This window comes from Amblyraja radiata, chromosome 21, assembly GCF_010909765.2.
Source record: "Amblyraja radiata isolate CabotCenter1 chromosome 21, sAmbRad1.1.pri, whole genome shotgun sequence".
Taxonomy (NCBI): domain Eukaryota; kingdom Metazoa; phylum Chordata; class Chondrichthyes; order Rajiformes; family Rajidae; genus Amblyraja; species Amblyraja radiata.
This window is the reverse complement of record NC_045976.1, coordinates 26527792-26547304: the sequence shown is the minus strand read 5'-3', so window position 1 is coordinate 26547304 and position 19513 is coordinate 26527792. Positions and strand designations below refer to the sequence as shown.

The following is a 19513-nucleotide window of genomic DNA, read 5'->3' as shown; positions in this document are numbered from 1 at the left end:
AAATATCTTGTTGGTCATTGGTGTCCATTTGGCTCAGAGCTCCAACCCTACATATTATACCATGCAGCAGATCTGTACTGTCATCGATTGTATTTACCGATGGTTGTTGATTAAAGCACAAACTTCTCTCTTTCAGTTTCCAACACTGGAATAATTACCAACTCATTGAAGCTAGACTACGATATAGCCTCAGCTGTCAGATTCTATACACTAATAACAGTCATTGAAGATTTGGGAGGTAATGCAGCAATATGTAACCTGAACGTTTCATTAAATCCCATCAACGAAGCTCCTGTCTGCGATGCCAATTTTGAAGCAGGAACAGGTGTGCACATTTATTATTAATTTGGACTGTGAATTGATTAGTGATTCAAGAGTTTGGCTTTCTGTGTTTCTTTTTGGAACTTTCTACTTTGTTCTTAACATCTTTTTTGCATATAGCCCTTGGGGGAAATCTGGAGGGACATCAAAGGCATTGACTCCATCAGTGCTGCTGTGCTTGTCTCAGTCAACCTTCTGCTATGATGCCCTCTCTAGTCAGAGGGTGGTGAATCTGTGGAATTCATTGACACAGGACATTGTGGAGGCCAAGTCAATGGTTATTTTTAAGGCAGAGATAGATAGATTCTTGATTTGTATGGGTGTCAGGGTTTTTGGGGAAGGCAAGTGAATGGGGTTAGGAGGGAGAGATAGATCAGCCATGATTGGATGGCAGAGCAGACTTGATGGGCTGAATGGCCTAATTCTGCTTACGACCTTATGAATGCTTTCTTTCCTTTCTAACCTTCCCATTGACTTTTAATTGACAGAATGGTGTCAGGCTTTGCTCTCCACTCATTCAAAACAGTTTTACCACATTTGTTCCCATAAAAAAACTCAAGAAGAAAACAAAACTACACTATACACACCTTCCATCCTTGTGAGCAATGAGAATGCATATACTTTTGCAATGAGATTATTCAAAACCCAAGTTGGAAAAATGTGTTTTGATACTATTAACTGCCTGAATTGGGAATTTACTTACATTAGCTCTATCTCACATATAATCAACAGAATATAATTAATGTTAAATTGTTTCCATCATACAGGGCCATCCGTCACCATTCCAGAAACAACTGCAATTGGTACCTCTGTTTACAAGTTAACTGCATCTGATCCTGATGGAAATGATTTGCTTGTAAGTTTTTTCAGTTTAATTTATGAAACAGAAGCAAATTTCAGTCTAATTTTGAATCAATGTTGTCCTTATAGAAATTGGATGACAAGATTATAATGGGTTAAATTATGGAAATTCAGAGGTTGACTATTCATGCCCAGTCCTTCCCTTGCTTTGAGCCATAGTTTTATCCAGGATGAATCCAGATAGGTTCTGGCTGATGATGGTACCCAAGATAACAGCTGCCCAAATTGGGGGTGACTAACTATCTCTCGTAGGAAATGTCAATTGTCCATGGGTTCTTTCTCCTTTCTTCTCTTCTATTCTGCTTCCTCAGTCATTCTCACTTTTCTCTTTCTTCCTTAACTTTGCTTTCCACCCCTCCATCCTAATTTCTACATTCTTGTCTCTGTTTGAATCTCTCCCCACTTCGTTCCCCAACGCTTGTTCACCTACCCATCCTCATCACCTCGTCTTACTCCTCTCCTTAATTCCTCTTCCTATCTCAAACTATGTTTGTTCTCTCCAACACTGCTGGCTGTACCTCTATCCTTCCCTTACTCCATTTGGGTCCTATCTGTATGCCCTGACCTATCTCTGGTTTCCCCAAGCAGCAGCACAAATGATTAACAAGCAGATTTTAACTCAACTTCAGATTTGACTTACTATTAAATATCCAAATATGTGATTCAATGGTAAGAAGAATGAGAGTCTAAATTCTGAACAATCTTGAATTGCTATTTCTCATCTTTTACCTTAACGAATTAACATTGAAGATGGACACAAAATGGAAACCCTCCAGGGCAATAGCAGAAGAACAACTACTGCAGCTGCTGAAAATTAGAATTAAATTCCCACCAAGTCTACAAGCATGCATGGAGAGAGAAGTGGAGGAATGTTTCAGGAAGATGGCATTTCAAGTTTTATATGCAGAAACAACAGGGGGGAGAAGGAGAGAACTAAAGGAAGTAGAGAAGAGGAGAGTAGGGGGGAACGGATGAAGATAGAGAGAATATTAATCTGTTGCACTATGAGTCTAAATGCTGTTACACTTAAAACTGAAATCTAACTTTGTCATTATTTTCAAGTATTCTATTCTGCCAGAATCTACACCCAACACAACCGCTCGATTTAACGTGGATAATTTGGGACTCATTTCCATAGCATCTGCTTTGGATTTTGAAATTGGCGACATGGTAAGAGATCTTTTATCAATAACAATGAGCATATTTTCAGCACAGATGCTCTACTTCAACCATCTTATGCAGTATATATATCATTCAATCCGTCATTCTGTTTATCCCTCCAGCTATTCTATGCTGTGATATCTATTAATGACAGTGCAACTGCAAGCCTTGGGTGCACAGGCACAGTGACGATCACAGTTACTGATGTGAATGATGAAGTTCCAATCATCAGGTACACTAATTATCATTTTATTATTGCCAGATAGAACCCATCATGTCTCATGAATGTTTCAGTTAATAAACCAAAGAGCATTCATCATATTTCAGCTTCTGTCCAGCAAGTACTCTGATCTTGAATGAAGAAGTGGCTGCAGGAACATTGCTGATCACATTATCAGCCTCCGATGGTGATACCAATGACAACCTGACTTACAGCTTTGTAGGAAATCAACCTAACTTTGAAATCGTCCAAGGTAGGAACTCCATTATCTATGAACAGTGGGAGGGGAGGCAGTGTAAATTAAAACGCATTTGATTACATTTGATTGGGATGACAGATGGCACAATGGGCTAAGTGTTCGGCTGGCAACCGGAAGGTAGCCGGTTCGAATCCCGCTTGGAGTGCATACTGTCGTTGTGTCCTTGGGCAAGACACTTCACCCACCTTTGCCTGTGTGTGAATGTGTGTGAGTGATTGGTGGTGGTCGGAGGGGCCGTAGGCGCAGATTGGCAGCCACGCTTCCGTCAGTCTGCCCCAGGGCAGCTGTGGCTACAGAAGTAGCTTACCACCACCGAGTGTGACTGAGGAGTGAATGAATAATGCGATGTAAAGCGCCTTGAGTATTAGAAAGGCGCTATATAAATCCCATCCATTATTATTATTATCAAATTCGAGTGTTATATTTTGCATCACTCTGCAGATATCCTATGATGTTGTTCATGGGGATTTTCTGAGTGTGGTTAGGTTTGTGCCTGTTGTATTGCCTCTAAACTCTGTAATGTAGATATTTGCAGTAATGTGTTTGTAATTTGGCCTCTCAGTCTGATGGCTCCACGACCATTCGATTGTGGTTATTGTGTACAACCCCTTTTTATTAATAATTAATCTGTTGCATACAAATAATTCTCCCTCTCCCTAATTGATGTATTTTGGCATGATTTGATTTGCTGTCTTGATGGACATCACTGAGCATTCCTGCTTTTCATGTATATTTCTGATTTCATGTGATAACTTGTTTTTGAAGTATTTTTGTGTTCTATATCATATCTTGTAATATTGGTCTGATTAATATTTACAAGACAATTAATTATTGGAAAATACTTATTGTATTCCGATTCTCATAATCGTATTCTCAATTTTCATAATCAGCTGATATAAATTGTCCATGTGATAGTGTTTAGTCAGTAGACAGCAATTATCCAAGCTTCATTTGGTTGCAATGCATCCCTTTTTACCTTACAGTCACTGGGTCTGCGATAATTACCAATGTGTTTCAACTGGACTATGACAATGCTTCTGTTGACAAATTCTACACGTTAAATGTAGCTGTTGCAGATCGTGGAAGTAATACAGCAACGTGTAACCTCGATGTGGCGTTGCAACCCATCAATGAAGCTCCAGTATGTGAAGTGAATTTTGTAGCAGGAGCAGGTGAATATATTCAACCTGAAGTTAAATGGTTATGACAGTGAGTGGGATTTTCTCTAATGGCGACTCCTTTCTACTTAACAGTTTGTTCTTCATTGTCCACATTGCTGTAGTTTACATGGATTTTAGTAAATCCTTTGACAAATCTTTATAAAGAAAATAAAAGCACGTGGAATCCAAGAGAAAGTAGCAAGTGGATTAAAAATGTGCCCAGTATAAGAAAGCAAAGCGTAATGTTAAAGAGTTTTAGTGGCCAGTGAGATGTATGTAGGGGGTGGCCGTGGGACTCACAACTAGCAGTTTCGTACTTCATATGAAATGGACTTAAACTCAGTCAGGTTAGTAAGACACAACCTGCCATGTACAAAGCCATGCTGACTATCTTTAATATCACATACTCTTCCAAATGGAAGTAAATGCTATCCCAAACAATCCTCTCCAAATTACTTCTCTACCACTGATGTGATGATTCAGCTTGTCCGTCCTCCTCAGAATCTTGTATGGTTCAATATGACCAACTCTCATTATTCCATATGACTGCAGGCACAGGCTGCTTAACCTTCATACATCAGGAATTAGCCTTGTTAACCTTCTCCACACTGCATCCAACACAATCACATGCTTCCTCAAATAAATATGAAGATCAAACTAAGCACAGTACTCCACGTGTAATCTCATCAGCACCATCAAAGCTCATCTTCTTTTGTACTTCACATCAAATGCAATGAAGGCCTGCATTTTTACAGCCTTTAAAATAACTTATTCCACCTGTATGTCAACAGCCTTTACAATATCCTAACATCTTTGTACTGTGACATTTAAACAATTTGTTTTCATGTTTCCTTCCAAAGTGGCCCTGTTCATTTACATTCTCCCACAACCCACATTCTTGTCTGATTAAAGATGACAGTTCCTAGCCCTGACCTTCTACCTGACCAGCCCTGCAGACACAAAATGCTGGAGTAACTCAGCAGGACAGGCAGCATCTCTGGATAGAAGGAATGGGGTGACGTTTCGGGTCGAGACCCTTCTTCAGACTAAAATTATGAAGAAGGGTCTTGACCCGAAACAGCACCCATTCCTTCTATCCAGAGATGCTGCCTGTCCCGCTGAGTTACCTCAGCATTTTGTGTCCATCTCCGGTGTAAACCAGCATCTACAGTTCCTTCCTACACACTTTTACTGAAGGCATTCCTGGTTGACAGACAGGCAGATTTTAAAATGATGCAAGCTCTTCAGAAAATCCTCATTAAAACAAGATGCAAAACAGAATAAAAAATGTACATGCAGAAATAAAACCAGAAAATGCAAGGAAAACTCAACAGTTTGGGCAGATTCTGTGCAGAGAGAAACAATCAACTTTTCAGAATTGTTCTTACGAAAGGTTCCTCTTTCGCAGATGCTGCTGGACCTGCTGAGTTTTTCCAACATTTCCTGTTTTAGATTTGCCAAATATATTTTCATGAAGTCAGCGGTCCTCTGCTTCTCTGGCAGATATGTAATCGGGCCACGGATCCTTTCACCCTCAGTGATCAGGACAATACTTTTAACGTGATTTGTTGATTTAAGTGATCAGGACGATTCACTTTTAACAAGTGGATTGATATCAGACCAGTCTTCTCAGGATATTTCAATACTGAATTATGTGTATGTCAGAACAATAAACCAATTAGCTGTTCTTATATTAACATTTTTATCTAATCAATGGCATATGGTTTATAATAAACACATCTCTTTTTGATAGGACCGGCTGTCACTATTCCAGAGGACAGTCTTGTTGGTACCTCGGTTTATAAGTTAACTGCATCTGATCCTGATGGAAACAGTTTACGCGTAAGTCGGCTCATATAATATGTTATTTCTACTGCTGATCAAGATATAGAGATATAAAAAAAGCTTTCAATCTCATTTTGAACCACTGTTATCCTTTTTGAACTGGTTCATCGTGATGGTCCTCAGTAAGAAAATCTCTGCTAATGTATGTGGTGAACCACTACACAATGTATCCAACCCCTATCTTATTGGTTAGTCAGTTAATCCCTGAATTGTTGGTTCACCCAAGTGGGAGCTGGCAATCAAAGCAGATAATTACATAATTTTTCATGGAGATTGTTATTATTCATCATTTTTCCTTTTACTCCTTTCTTTCTTGGCCCCCTTCCTAAACTCTACACTTTTTCCTCAATTGCAACCAAACTTCGGAAAAGTACTTCCCAATTACCGTCAGCATGTTTCCTGCTTCACGTGGGGTTGTTCACACCCTAGACCATTGCCATATGTCATAAGTGTTGGGAGTAGATTTGGCCCATCAAGTCTACACCGCCATTCAATCATGGCTGATCTATCTCTCCATCCTAACCCCATTCTCCTGCCTTCTCCCCATAACCTCTGACACGTGTACTAATCAAAAATCTATCTATTTCTGCCTTAAAAATATTCACTGACTTAGCCTCCACAGCCTTCTGTAGCAAAGAGTTCCACAGATGAAAGCCCAGATGTACAAGTGTAAGAACAGCTTCTTGTCCACTGCTATCAGACTCCTGACTTAATCATCTTTTTCTTACCCTCTTCCCAGAGGCATTGCCAGATACTCTTAACTCTATTTCATTCAGTTATTCAGTTTTCTTCCATTACAATTTTTGCAACATTCTGTAATTCACATTCGTTATTGTATCTATTGTATTTATTATTAGCCAAGCATATCGTATAGTCAGAGCCTCGTATGAAGAAGAAATTTCACTCATGGTCATTAGTTTATAACCATAAACGAATCAAGTCCAATTTAATATAATCACCTTTTCTCAGTTGATCCTCACTATGTCCTGCTCCAACTTTGTCCCATCTCCTTATCACCCTCCATATTCTCCCTTGATCCCTTCCCTGATCCCTTACCTCCCATTTTACTGCTGGCTTACATTCATCTCCATCCTCTTCCTTTTCCATACTCCCTTCCTTCCTCTTACTATGTTCCTTCCCTTCAGCCTCTTTTCAGACTCTTATGAACTCTACTTCTATTTGGGTTCAATTATCTGCCTGAGTGTAATTGTAGTTGATCTGAAGCGTTCACTTTGGTATTGCCTGACCTGATGCAATAGGACACAAGACATGGAAGAAAGAGGACAAATTAAACAGCTAGCAACTCAGAGATCCAGATGGCCATGGTGGACAGAGCACAAGTGCTCTGCAAAGCGGTCGTGTGGTCTGCCTTTGGTCTCATCAATGTGGAGGAGGCCAGTTTGAGAGCAGCGAATGCAATAGATGAGGCTGGAGGAGATGTAAGTGACTCTCTTCCTCATCTGAAAAGGCTGATTAGGAAATCCGTGAGGTGGAGCTGTAGGAACAGTCTATGTTTGCAAGTGAAGATATCTGGTTATCGGACTATGAGCCAAATGTGGGTAAATGGGTCCAGCATGGACAGGGGATTTTCGTTGGCATGAACATGTTGGGCCAATGGGCCTGTTTCCATGCTGAATGACTATGATACTCCATGATATCCATTTCTAAATCCGAGCCTACTTCATGTTTTCCAGTTATTTAACTTGCTGCAAACAGCATCTGTTGCTGAATCCTGAATGATTGATAATTCTAATTCCTTGCGAGTAATCTCAAACTGATTGAAATAAGACATGAAGTAAAGCTACTTCAAATGCTCCATTATAGAATGAAGCTTTCACTAACAGGAATCTAAATTTTATTTTTTCCAAGTATACCTTGCTGTCGAGTTCCTCCATCAACACCACTGCCCGATTCAGTGTGGATAATTTGGGTCAAATTTCCACAGCCGTTGCTTTGGATTTTGAAAATGGAGACACGGTAGGAGATAGATTATTATTACTGTAGAACGAGGAAGTCCTCAGCACAGATAGTTTAGCCAGTTTACAGACCTGCACTGCGCATTTCATTCAAACTCTTCACTCTTCTTTCCCTTTGCTTTAGCTTTTTTATGCTGTGGTTTCGATCAATGACAATGCGACTACAAGTCTTGGGTGCTCAGGCACAGTGACAATCACAATTACGGACATCAATGATGAAGTTCCAACCATCAGGTACATAACATATTGGCAAATTAAATCAGCAGTAATGATTGTTCTTTGTAGACACAGGAAACAACTGATATTGGTTTAAAAATAAAAACTAAACAAAATGTTGGAGTCTACAGAAGAGTCCCAAACTGAAACATCACTTATCCATGTTCTCCAGATATGCTGCATGACTCGCTGAGTTATTCCAGCACTTTGTGTCCTCTTTATGATTATTCCCTAGTTTACTAATTGAAATGTTTATCATATTTCAGCTCCTGTCCATCGAGCACTATAGCTCTTAATGAAGATGTGGTCGCCGGGACCACCATATTCACTTTATCTGCCTTGGACAATGACAGCAATGATACTTTGACTTATAGCTTTGCAGTAAATGAACCCGACTTTAAAATTCAGCAAGGTAGGAATAGTGTTAACTTTGAACAGTGACAAGGTCGGCCAAATTGGGTTGGAGTTGGCTTCCTCCAGCATGTTTGCATTGACAGACACACTAAAGGCAAGGGCTGATCAAATGTGTGGGTAGCCACAGAATGCAAGTGGCGAGAAGCATCAATCAATGTACACCGTGGAACATAACATGATCCTGCGGTGTGGAGAATGCGTGCAGTTTAACTAGACAATCAGAGGGTTACACTGTGGAAAGTGTCTTTCTTCTGCCAAGGAAACCTTTATTCTCTGCACTGCTCATTGCTTCACTGTTCAGAATTTAACAGATCCAACAGATCCAAATTATAATATGATAATCTGAAGCAAGAGAGGTTAATTAAAATATGAGCCTATTTTGTCTTTCAGTTGGGGACACGGCATTACTTATCAATGCGTTTAAGCTGGACTATGACAATACCTCTGCCATCAGATTCTACACATTAAATACAGTTGTTACAGACCTGGGAGGAAATATAGCAACATGTAACTTGAATGTATCATTGAATCCTGTCAATGAAGCTCCCACATGCAATGTTGATTTTGAAGCTGGAACAGGTAAATATTCTCAAACTATTAATGGCAAATTAGAGTTTAACTCTGATTGCAATGAGTTGGATTTTCTCTGGTACCCAATTTCTTTTATCCATCAGTTTGTTCTTGAAACCCCAATTAGGGGCCAAGGAAGCAACCTGTTGACAGGTGTGATCATGAGCCAGCCAGTTCTTTCACATAATCCCATCAGATAAAAGAGGGTAATCTGCTAAATTGCAGTGAGACTACCTCTTTGTTGTAGTCGATAGGCTCTGTAGAGTACAGGTGGAATTATCTGATAATAAGGCCAGGCATGCTACCATGTCTAAAAGGCAGAAAATAATCAACAAGAATACCTCTGTACCAATACTGGTCACTCCAGCTGATCATGCTGAGGGAAAATATAACAAAAGAAAATCAATAGATTTCATTATGGATGAGTGCATTTTAGCAAAAGGCTGTCACATTACCAAATAAAAGGTCAAATAGAGCTGATGAAATTAGAGATCTTGTTTCAGAAATAATGAATCTTTGGCTCATTAGGGTGACAAAACCAACTTTGCACAGGGAGTAGTTACACAAGAGACGCAGGAAGATTGCAAATGGCGGATATTATTTGACAAGAATTGGAAGCCAACTGTTCAATATGGTGTCAAATTGGGTTCCTGACTTGTAAACATTTGGAGCGGTTTAATATTAATATACATATCCCATTTGTCTGGGTACAGGAACTCATTATATTGATTGAAACTTCTATTCATGCTTGAGCGCTGCTGTGAGTTACTATGTCAATTGTGCCTACAGATCTGTTCACCTGAGACACTGTTCTTAAATTTGTTTGTAAATTAAGTTTGTTCTTAAATTAAACTGATAATTTATAAGGTAGAGCATACATTCGAGCTTAAATTCTAAGAATACTCATGGAGTATAAACAATGGATAGTGGTCGTTATGTTTCACCCCTCACCTGTATGTTGGACACAGGGGTGAAAGAAAGAGTCACATACTGTAAGGTTAGTCAGAAATGGTCTCCCAGATGTGGAACCACCTGGGGCTCATTTTATTTCCTGTCCAGAGGTACAAAGCCCAGTGTTCGAATCACGTCAGGGAATTAGAACATTTCTCTGTTGCGAGAAGGTAGTGAAGGCTGATGTGATGGATGTATGAACCAATGCCTGGGGCACTGATCGCCCAGGCTGGCCAGCTGAATGTCCACAACTGCACTGCCTGCCCCTCTTCCTGCCTTCATGAAATGATTAAAATGGTTCTTGCTGGGAACTCTAACCGTTGCACCACTGCCTATTTGTAAGGCATTTAAAATTCATTCAATCTTCAATGTAGAATGCTTTAAAAACTAAGCACTTGCTCCTTTTATTTGTTCATAATTTGCAGCTTCTGTGGATATTAATGAGACCCACGATGTTCTGACAACCATCTACAAAGTTGCTGCAACTGATCCAGATTTTGAGGACTCCTTGACAGTAAGGTTTTTATTTCAGTAACATTTGCCGTTTGGAAGCATTAATTACTTGAGCGGAACAGAAGGAAGTGGAGGCTGAAATGATGGCTGAACGTTTTACCTTTATTTTCAGTTCGAGATTGTATCCCAGGTATCTGGCCCTCTTACAGGAGGAAATGCCTTCAGTATCAATCCAGCAACTGGAATTATTTACAGAAATATATCAACGTTAATAGATTATGATTCCGGATATCATGTAAGTTTCTTTCAAATTTATGTTATTAGGATAAATTGGAGATGGAAATCAAGAATGGATGTATAGAAAAAGCACTTGAACTAAATAAAAGCACTTTAATTATTCATAGCACTGCTGCACTTATATTTAACACCAGGAGTTGCACATTATAGCAAGGCCTGAATCAACACTGGACTGATCTTTCAGCAAAGACTTGACGGATTGGCTGTAAATGAACATATCACAGTTAAAACAAGAGTGAGGAAAATGGCTTGTTTTACCCCTTTGACCACTGGCCATACAGGTTCTGGTAGTTTTTTGAGGAGGCAACCTTTGGTTACTTGTGAAGTAGAAACATGGAACCACAGATCTTGGTTTATAAGGTACTGGAGTAACTGAGCGGGACTGGCAGAAAACTTGTCATTGGTCAGTTAAGGCCATTTGGATTCCCCGGTTACTAACCAATTTAACCCCATTCCTATATTTACCACTCTGTCCTGGGTCTCCTCCATTGCCAGAGTGAAATTGAAACTGGAGAAACAACACCTTATATTCTGCTCAGGGTTACAACCCAACAATATGAACATTGAATTCTCCAATTTGATGTAAATCCAACCTCTCCCTTCTTTCCCATATACTCCACCTTCTCCCCATCCCCCCCCCCCCTCCCTTGTCCCCACCTGGACTCTGACCTGGTTCTTCCTCCCCCTCCCCCTCCATTCCTTCCTCTAGTTTCACAATTTACAACTCTTTAATCCTTTTGTTTCACACTTTATGACTTAATCTCTAACCTTTTTCCAACCATCGCCCTTTCAAAAACACCTCCTCACCTGTGTCAACCTATTATCTGCTAGGCTTTGTCCTGCCCCTCCCCTCTTCCAGCTTTCTTTCTCCTCCCACGATCAGTCCGAAGAAAGGTCCTCACCCGAAATGTCACCTCTGCATGCTCTTCAGACACGCTGTCTGACCCACTGAGTTAATCCAGCACTGTGTCTTTCTTTGCACTTGCTACATCTTCCCATCTCCTCCCCTGTCTGCTTTCTGCAGAGATCACTCTCTCTGTAACTCCCTGGTCAATTTGTCCCTTCCTACCTGTACCACCCCCTCTCCTGGCACTTTCCCTTACAACCGCAAGAAATGCTACACTTGTCGCTTTACCTCCCCCCTTGACTCCATTCAAGGACCCAAGCAGTCCTTCCAGGTGTGGTAGAGGTTCACCTGCACCTCCTCCAACCTCATCTATTGCATCCGCTGCTCTAGATGTCAGCTGCTCTACATCGGTGAGACCAAGCGTAGGCTTGGCGGTCGCTTCGCCGAACGCCTCCGCTCGGTTCGCAATAACCAACCTGATCTCCCAGTGGCTCAGAACTTCATCTCCTCCTCCCATTCCGAATCCGACCTTTCTGTCCTGGGCCTCCTCCATGGCCAGAGTGAGGACCACCGTAAATTGGATGAGCAGGACCTCATATTTCGCTTGGGCAGTTTGCACCCCAGCGGTGTGAACATTGACTTCTCTAATTTCAGATAGCCTTACTATCTCCTCCCCTTCTCAGCTCTCTCAGCCCTCTGGCTCCATCTCTTCCTTTCCTCTTCCCTTCCCCCCCCCCTCCCCCCCACCCTCACATCAGTCTGAAGAAGGGTTTCTGCCCGAAACGTTGCCTGTTTCCTTCGCTCCATAGATGCTGCCTCACCCTCTGTGTTTCTCCAGCAATTTTGTCTACCTTTGATTTTCCAGAATCTGCAGTTCCTTCTTAAACACTATGTCTTTCTTTGGTTACTTGAGATCCATTTAGCCACAGTGCCCTCCAGCGGGAATCCTGGCACTTGAGAGTGGGACCTGCAATTAATCAGAGAGGATGGACATGCAGGCTCCAATAATTACTGGGGACTCAGAGGGAAGAGCAGGAGTCGTAGAGACTTGCAGGGGGTTTGACAACCCGTGCCATTTTAACTTCACAATGTGCTTTTATTTTTCCTCCTTTTGATGGCAATCCATACTTCTGCTTAGGGTTTGGATTTTCTCTGAGAGCGGGCTTATTGCTGCTCCTCAGCTGGGTTAGGGATATACTTCCTCCATGAAGCTGTCCTTTAGCTGGAAGGTTTCCCAAAGTATGGGTTAAACTTAGAATATGGTTTAACTATGAAGCTTTGAGACACAATAGAATATGCATTCTGGTATTTTGTTCTCTACATTACTTGTTGTACTTGTTTATGGTTGATGGTGCTCATGAAAAGCATGAGCCAATACAGGGCGGCACGGTGGCGCAGTGGTAGAGTTGCTGCCTTGCAGCGCTTGCAGCGCCGGGGACCTGGGTTCGATCCCGACTACGGGTGCTGTCTGTAGGGAGTTTGTACATTCTCCCTATGACCGCGTGGGTTTTCTCTGAGATCTTTGGTTTCCTCCCATAAAGTTGGTTACTTCTCCTGATATAAATGTAAATTGTCCCTGGTGTGTGTAGGATAGTGTTAAAGTGGGGGGATTGCTGGTCGGTGCGGGCTCGGTGGGCCGAAGGGCCTGTATCTGTGCTGTATCTCTAAGCTAAAGAAAACTAAGCAATGGATTGGATTGGATAACATGAAAACAAAAGCTTTTCGTTGTATCTCGGTACAAATGACAATAATAAACCTATTCCAATGCCAATTCAGAAGATGGAATCTAATCTCATATCCACTGCAACTAGAACTTCAGTGAATCTTTCTCATCTTGATTAATTCAATTCTTCCCATTTTCACAGAATCAAGGGTAAAAAATAAAATATCAGCATTATAATTCAATATATAAAACACATGCATAAAACAGCATGTTCATGGAAACAGGATTGGATAAGAGGATGAGAAGTTACATTTTGTTTAGAGAGGCAATAATATTTACAATATGCTGGAGTAATATCAGCAGGACAGGCAGCATATCTGGAGAGAAGGAATAGGTGAAGTTTCGGGTCGAGACCCTTCTTCAGACCGGAGAAGGGTCTTGATCCGAAATGTCACCCATTCCTTCTCTTCAGAAATGATGCCTGTCCCACTGAGTTACTTCAGCTTTTCATGTCTATCTTCGATTTAAACCAGCATCTGCAGTTCCTTCTTCCACATTTCGTGTTACTGATAATATTGTTCACTGCAGGTGTTCTCATTGGGTGTTACAGTGAAAGATAAAGGAAACCCAGCTCCACAGATGTCCTGTGAAGGAACTCTCATTATTAACATCCTTGATCTGAATGATGAAATCCCTGTCGTGAGGTAAGGAGGAGACCTGGAGTGGGGGGCCGCCGTGAATAAAGAGGGTCGATATACAACTGATACAAACACAAAATGCTGGAGTAACTCAGCGGGACAGGCAGCATCTCAAGAGGGAAGGAATGGGTGACGTTTGTGGTCGAGACCCTTCAGTCTTCAGACAGCATTTTGTGTGTATCTTCGGTGTAAATCAGCATCTGCAGTTCCTTCTTGCACTATATATAACTAGTTACATATAAAACATGTTACAACAGGTGATGTGCCCTTTGCAAAGTGTTTGGGATATTGTGGAGTTACGAAGAATCATTCTTGTTATGCAGAAATAAATGAGTTCATGGAAATTATAATGTGGGAGTAGTGGAGAACCACGCATATTGGTCACTCCTTGTGACAGGTTTATAAAACCTCACTCTTTATGTTAAGTTTCAGCCCTGAAAATCCAATAAATTTCACAGAAGACCAACCCATTGGAACAGAGGTGGTGCGGATGAATTCCACCGATAGGGATGCGGATGATGTTGCATCTTATAATTTTGCTACAGCTTCCCAAGACTTTTCCATTGATCCAAGTAAGGATATCACTCAACATACACATTTATTAAAAATGTAACAAGCAAACTGTGGTTGTGACATATTCCATATATCCCTTCACATCCCTGCTCTACCCACGATGCACATTGTTAGTCGGATCCCCAAAGGCCATTACAATTGCCTTGTGTTCATAAGTTCTAGGAGCAGAATTAGGCCATTTGGCCAATCAAGTCTATTCCGCCATTCAATCATGGCTGATCTATCTATCCCTTAATCCCATTCTCCCAACTAGTAAACAGTCTCCCCCTCCCCCCCCCTCACAAGAATATTCCAAAGATAGAGATACTTAATTTCTGCTTTTCCTTCCTGGTTTGCACAAGAATATTCCAAAGATGGAGATACTTAATTTCTGCTTTTCCTTCCTGGTTTGCACTCTGAGAGAATGATGTAGAACATAGAACAGTACAGGAACAGGCCCTTTGGCCCACAATGTCTGTTGCTCCCATGATGTCAATCTAAACTAATCCCAGCTGCCTGCAAGAGGTCCATATCCCTCTATTCCTTGCCTGTTCATGTGTCTATCTATATGCTTCTTAATTATCACTTTCATATCTACCACTCCTCCTGGCACTGTGTTTCAGGCATCTCCCGCCCTCTGTATAAAACATTTGTCTTTTAAATCACATTTAAAATGATTCCCTCCCACCTTAATCCTATTTCCTCTAGTTATTTGATTTTTCCATCCTGGGAAAAATACTTTGACCATCAACTGCATCAAGGCTGCTCATAATTGTGTACATCGGTCAGGTTGTCCCTTAGCTTCTTATGTTCCAGTGAAAACAATCCAAGGTTCAGGGCCTGACTGGTTAACGATGTCACAGCAGCAGATGTCAGAAAGAAGGAAGATCGTGTCTCAGAGATAAATAGATCACATTCCCTGGCACTCTCTCTAAATCCTGTCTAACGCTTGCATCAAATACAATGCAAGCCGCATTAAAAAATATCAAAGCCCATGTCATGCATAAAAATAAGTTTTCTCTTTTAAAATGTATAAATTGGTTGAAATCTCTTGCTAATCTGTAATCCCTTGGTGTGCTGTTTACTACAAAGAGAAGCCTTTGTTAACAATGTGCAAATCCCCAATACTGTGACAAGTCACATTGATGATTTGTGATTCAATGCATTTCCATTTTGTTCGAGTAGGATGTTCATGCGCTTTGAGAATGAATTGATCACAATAGTTTGTATCTTTACAGATACAGGGATATTGACTACAACGACAGTACTGGACTACGATAACAACACAACAATCAAATACCATTCACTGCAAGTGTTTGTCACAGACAAAGGGCTCAACACTGTCACAGTGACCCTGACCATTGTGCTTCAGCCTGTCAATGAACCACCAGTGTGCACCTCACCACAGCTGACACAAGGAACAGGCAAGTTTTAGGATCGGTCTTTCATAGAGTCATAGAGTGAAACAGCGTGGAAACAGGCCCTTCGGCCCAACTTGCCCACTCCGGCCTACATGTCCCAGCTACACTAGTCCCACCTGCCGACGTTTGGCCCATATCCCTCCAAACCAGTTTTTTCCATGTACCTGTCTAACTGTTTCTTAAACATTGGGATAGTCCTTGCAGCAACAACCTCATCTGGCAGCAGCTTCCATACACCCACCACCCTTTGTGTGAAAGGATGTCTTTGTTAAGTCTTTATTAAGGTTCCCATTACATTCAGTGCACAGAGGAATCATCGTTTTATTAATATTGCAAACTCTGCTGTGACTGTGCCAGGCACAGCTCTTCCAATCCCTATTCATGACATTTGATAGGTTTTAACGCAACTGCTGGTGAAGTCACTAATGGCTGCAATGTGGAACTGCCACAAAAACATTGGATGGAAACCCCAGACACATGCAGTGGTGAAGATTTCACCACATGTGCCAAATTGAGTGGATGGGATATGGAATGTTTACTGTGCAATCTGCATCTCACTCATGTGTGCTTGCTAACAACAATCAGCTGAAACATTTAACTTAATGAACAAACTGAGCAAGTCCTACTATGTCATTGGCCTATAGCCCTCCAAATCTTTCCCATTGATGTACCTCTCAAAGTGCTTTTTAAATTTTATAACTACCTGCCTTCATCACTTTCTCTGGCAGCTCATTCTATATACATATAACTGTTTGAAAAATACAGACTGTCTGTGTCACAGACTAATACAGACAACTTATCTCTGTATGAACAAGTTGCACCGCAGGTCCCTTTTAAACCTTGGCCCTCATGTCCCCTTTTAACTTTTTTCCCTCTCACCCTAAACCCATGCCTTTCTAATTTTAGACCCCACTTCCCTGGGGGAAAATAAAACTATGGCTATTCAACTCATCCATGATCCTTATGATTTTATATGCCTATAAGTTCTGCCTTTTAAGCTCCAGGGGAAAGAGACCCAGCCTATCCAGCTCCTCGCTATAACTCAAACCCTCCAGACATGGTAACATCTCAAATCTTGTTTGCACCCTTTCCAGTTTGATTCTATCTTTCCTATAGCAGGGCCAGGACTGTACACAATACTCTAAATGTGGCCTTACTGACGTCTTATAAAAGGTGACCTCGGGAAGGGGATAATGTGCTCAAGGAAGACCAACGGAAGCAAAAGATATGAGGGGTCGCTATGATCGGCGATGTGCAGGAGATTGAGTAAGGGAAGGCTTGAGGCAATGGGAGGAGATGGTGAGAGGAAGGGTGTGGTGGCATCCAGCCATCCATCCGTTCTCCAGCAAAATACAAACGCAAACACACAATATAAAATAAATGCATCCAAGTGATCAGTCATTGCTGGGAGCAATAATAATGCTTTTATATATTGCAGCCACTGTGAACATTGATGAGAATTACCCAAATCTGAAATCAGTCTACCAGGTTACTGCTGAAGACCCAGATGCAGGAGATTCACTGACAGTAAGTTCTACCCGATATCTGAACTATCAGAACAATAGCGATACCACACATAGATATCAGACAATTTTAGGCAGGTGCCAATAATATGGTGCTCCTTGTCTTCCAAAACGTTTTAAATACATTCCTACATTAAAACCTTTGTTTTAGCGTGATTGGAACCTTCAGGTTTGTGTCCTGATTCTGAATTAGCCCTGCAGTCGATATTCATTTCCTATTCCATTTTAAAGCCCAGGAACAGATCACCTCCTAAAACTCATTTATGTAGCATGATCTTTCTAATTTAACCCATTAAGCTTCGAGAACATTGTTGTAAATTTGCACATGATCTCTTGATGTTTAACATGTCCCTTTTCGAAATGTACTACACTCACTAAGCTCTGCAATCCACATCATGTTTGACCAAGTATAACATCCACCCATTTGTATTCCAGCCACGTTGGTGTAAGTGGTGTAAGTCCATTTGACTTCATACCTGTGCACAAGCTGAAAATGATTGTATATTTCAACAAGAAAATGTGTTCACTACTCCGCTAATCTTTTACCATCAAGAAAATACTCAGATTTGCAAATTCTGAGATACACAGTACATGACACATCAGTCTGAACAGTGGCGGACTGGGTCTAAAAATATTGGTTGCCAGGAGACAAAGGGGGCCCACCCACAACTACAGTGCTATCATTTCACAGGGGCCCACTTGCCATCACTTGCTATCACTTCATCAGGGGCCCACTTGCCATCGGACAAGCTGACACCCTGGCCAGTCCGCCACTGAGTCTGAAGAAGGGTCTCGACCCAAAACATCGCCCATTCCTTCTCTCCAGAGATGCTGCCTCACCCGCTGAGTTACTCCAGCATTTTGTGTCTACCTTCGATTTATACCAGCATCTGCAGTTCTTCCTTACACATGACACATAGTTTCCACTGAACTCCATTCAGCTAATCAGGTTGCATCGATTTGTAAGTTCCGGCATCTCACATTATCATTACAATTTCAATTTTACAAGCAAAAATTCCATCACAAATAAACTTACTCTATCATTATTTAAACCTGTCAATTAACGCGTCTCCATATTTGTATTAGTTTAGCATTGTGTCCCAGGAATCCAGTCCAGTTACCGGAGGCAACTTGTTCAACATCGACCCTGACACTGGAATTGTGTACAGAAACTCAACAGCAATAATAGACTATGACCACACATATCATGTAAGTCCAGAAAACATTTACAAGGCAATACTAGATCTTTTTATTTGTGTATGCAAAGGTTTTTTGTCATTTACTAAAATAAATTGCTAAGCATTTTCCTCGAAATGTTCCATATGGTGCTGTAATATTTTCACATTGGAATGAACTAAAATTGAAATTCTCCACTTCCTAGCATTTTACCCTGAAAAGTCTGCAGTCACAGTCTTCTTATGTAGTAATTAATATAATACAATTTGTATATTTAGTGCGACTTTTGGTTGCTGGGTTGCACTGGAGGTTTATTTATAGTTGGCCGCAGCCCACCGGTGTTCCAGTAGCTTGGACTGGACGAGGAAGTGCAGGAGGGTGACTAATAAATGGAGATCGCTCTCAGCCCAGGAGAAGAAAAGGTGCTCGTAGTTCAAGAACCGAGGAGGGGATAGGGTATTGGATCAGAGGGAATTGTTCTGTCAGTAATTGGTAATAATGTAGGTGTTACTGAAGGAGGAACCTTGTCCAGGAGTGTATATTCCTGCATATATGCATGTTCCAATTCTAGTTGTAGAGATACAGCATGGAAACTGGCCCTTTGGCACACCGAGTCCACGCAACCATCGAACATCCAGGCTTCTAGTTCTATGTTTTCCTCCACTCTCATCCATCCCCTACGGACTAAGGGACAATTTACAGAGACCTGTAAAGCCAGAATCTCAGGCAGTATTATGCACAGCAACTTTTAAGCTTGGATCCCATCATCACTGCAGATGTCAAGGGTTATGGGGAAACGGCAGGAGAATGGGGTAAGGAGGGAGAGAAAGATCAGCCATGATTGAATAGCGGAGTAGACTTGATGGGCCGAATGCCCTAATTCTGCTCCTATCATTTATGACCTTATGATCACTATTGTAACAATAATG

At 41.2% G+C, this 19513-nt stretch overlaps 1 protein-coding gene across 1 annotated transcript in view; it reads left to right on the top strand.

Annotated features, from left to right (window-relative positions):
* Positions 1-19513, top strand: part of LOC116984983 (protocadherin Fat 4-like) — a 105440-nt gene that overhangs the window by 81926 nt on the left and 4001 nt on the right. The window contains exons 65-82 of the mRNA XM_033039344.1: positions 137-325; positions 1089-1177; positions 2245-2352; positions 2466-2575; positions 2671-2816; positions 3806-3994; positions 5736-5824; positions 7697-7804; positions 7928-8037; positions 8286-8431; positions 8824-9012; positions 10380-10468; positions 10580-10702; positions 13803-13918; positions 14339-14484; positions 15703-15888; positions 17324-17412; positions 18495-18617. Of these exons, the coding sequence (XP_032895235.1) occupies positions 137-325; positions 1089-1177; positions 2245-2352; positions 2466-2575; positions 2671-2816; positions 3806-3994; positions 5736-5824; positions 7697-7804; positions 7928-8037; positions 8286-8431; positions 8824-9012; positions 10380-10468; positions 10580-10702; positions 13803-13918; positions 14339-14484; positions 15703-15888; positions 17324-17412; positions 18495-18617 (2345 nt within the window). The remainder of the gene's footprint in view (positions 1-136; positions 326-1088; positions 1178-2244; positions 2353-2465; positions 2576-2670; positions 2817-3805; positions 3995-5735; positions 5825-7696; positions 7805-7927; positions 8038-8285; positions 8432-8823; positions 9013-10379; positions 10469-10579; positions 10703-13802; positions 13919-14338; positions 14485-15702; positions 15889-17323; positions 17413-18494; positions 18618-19513) is intronic.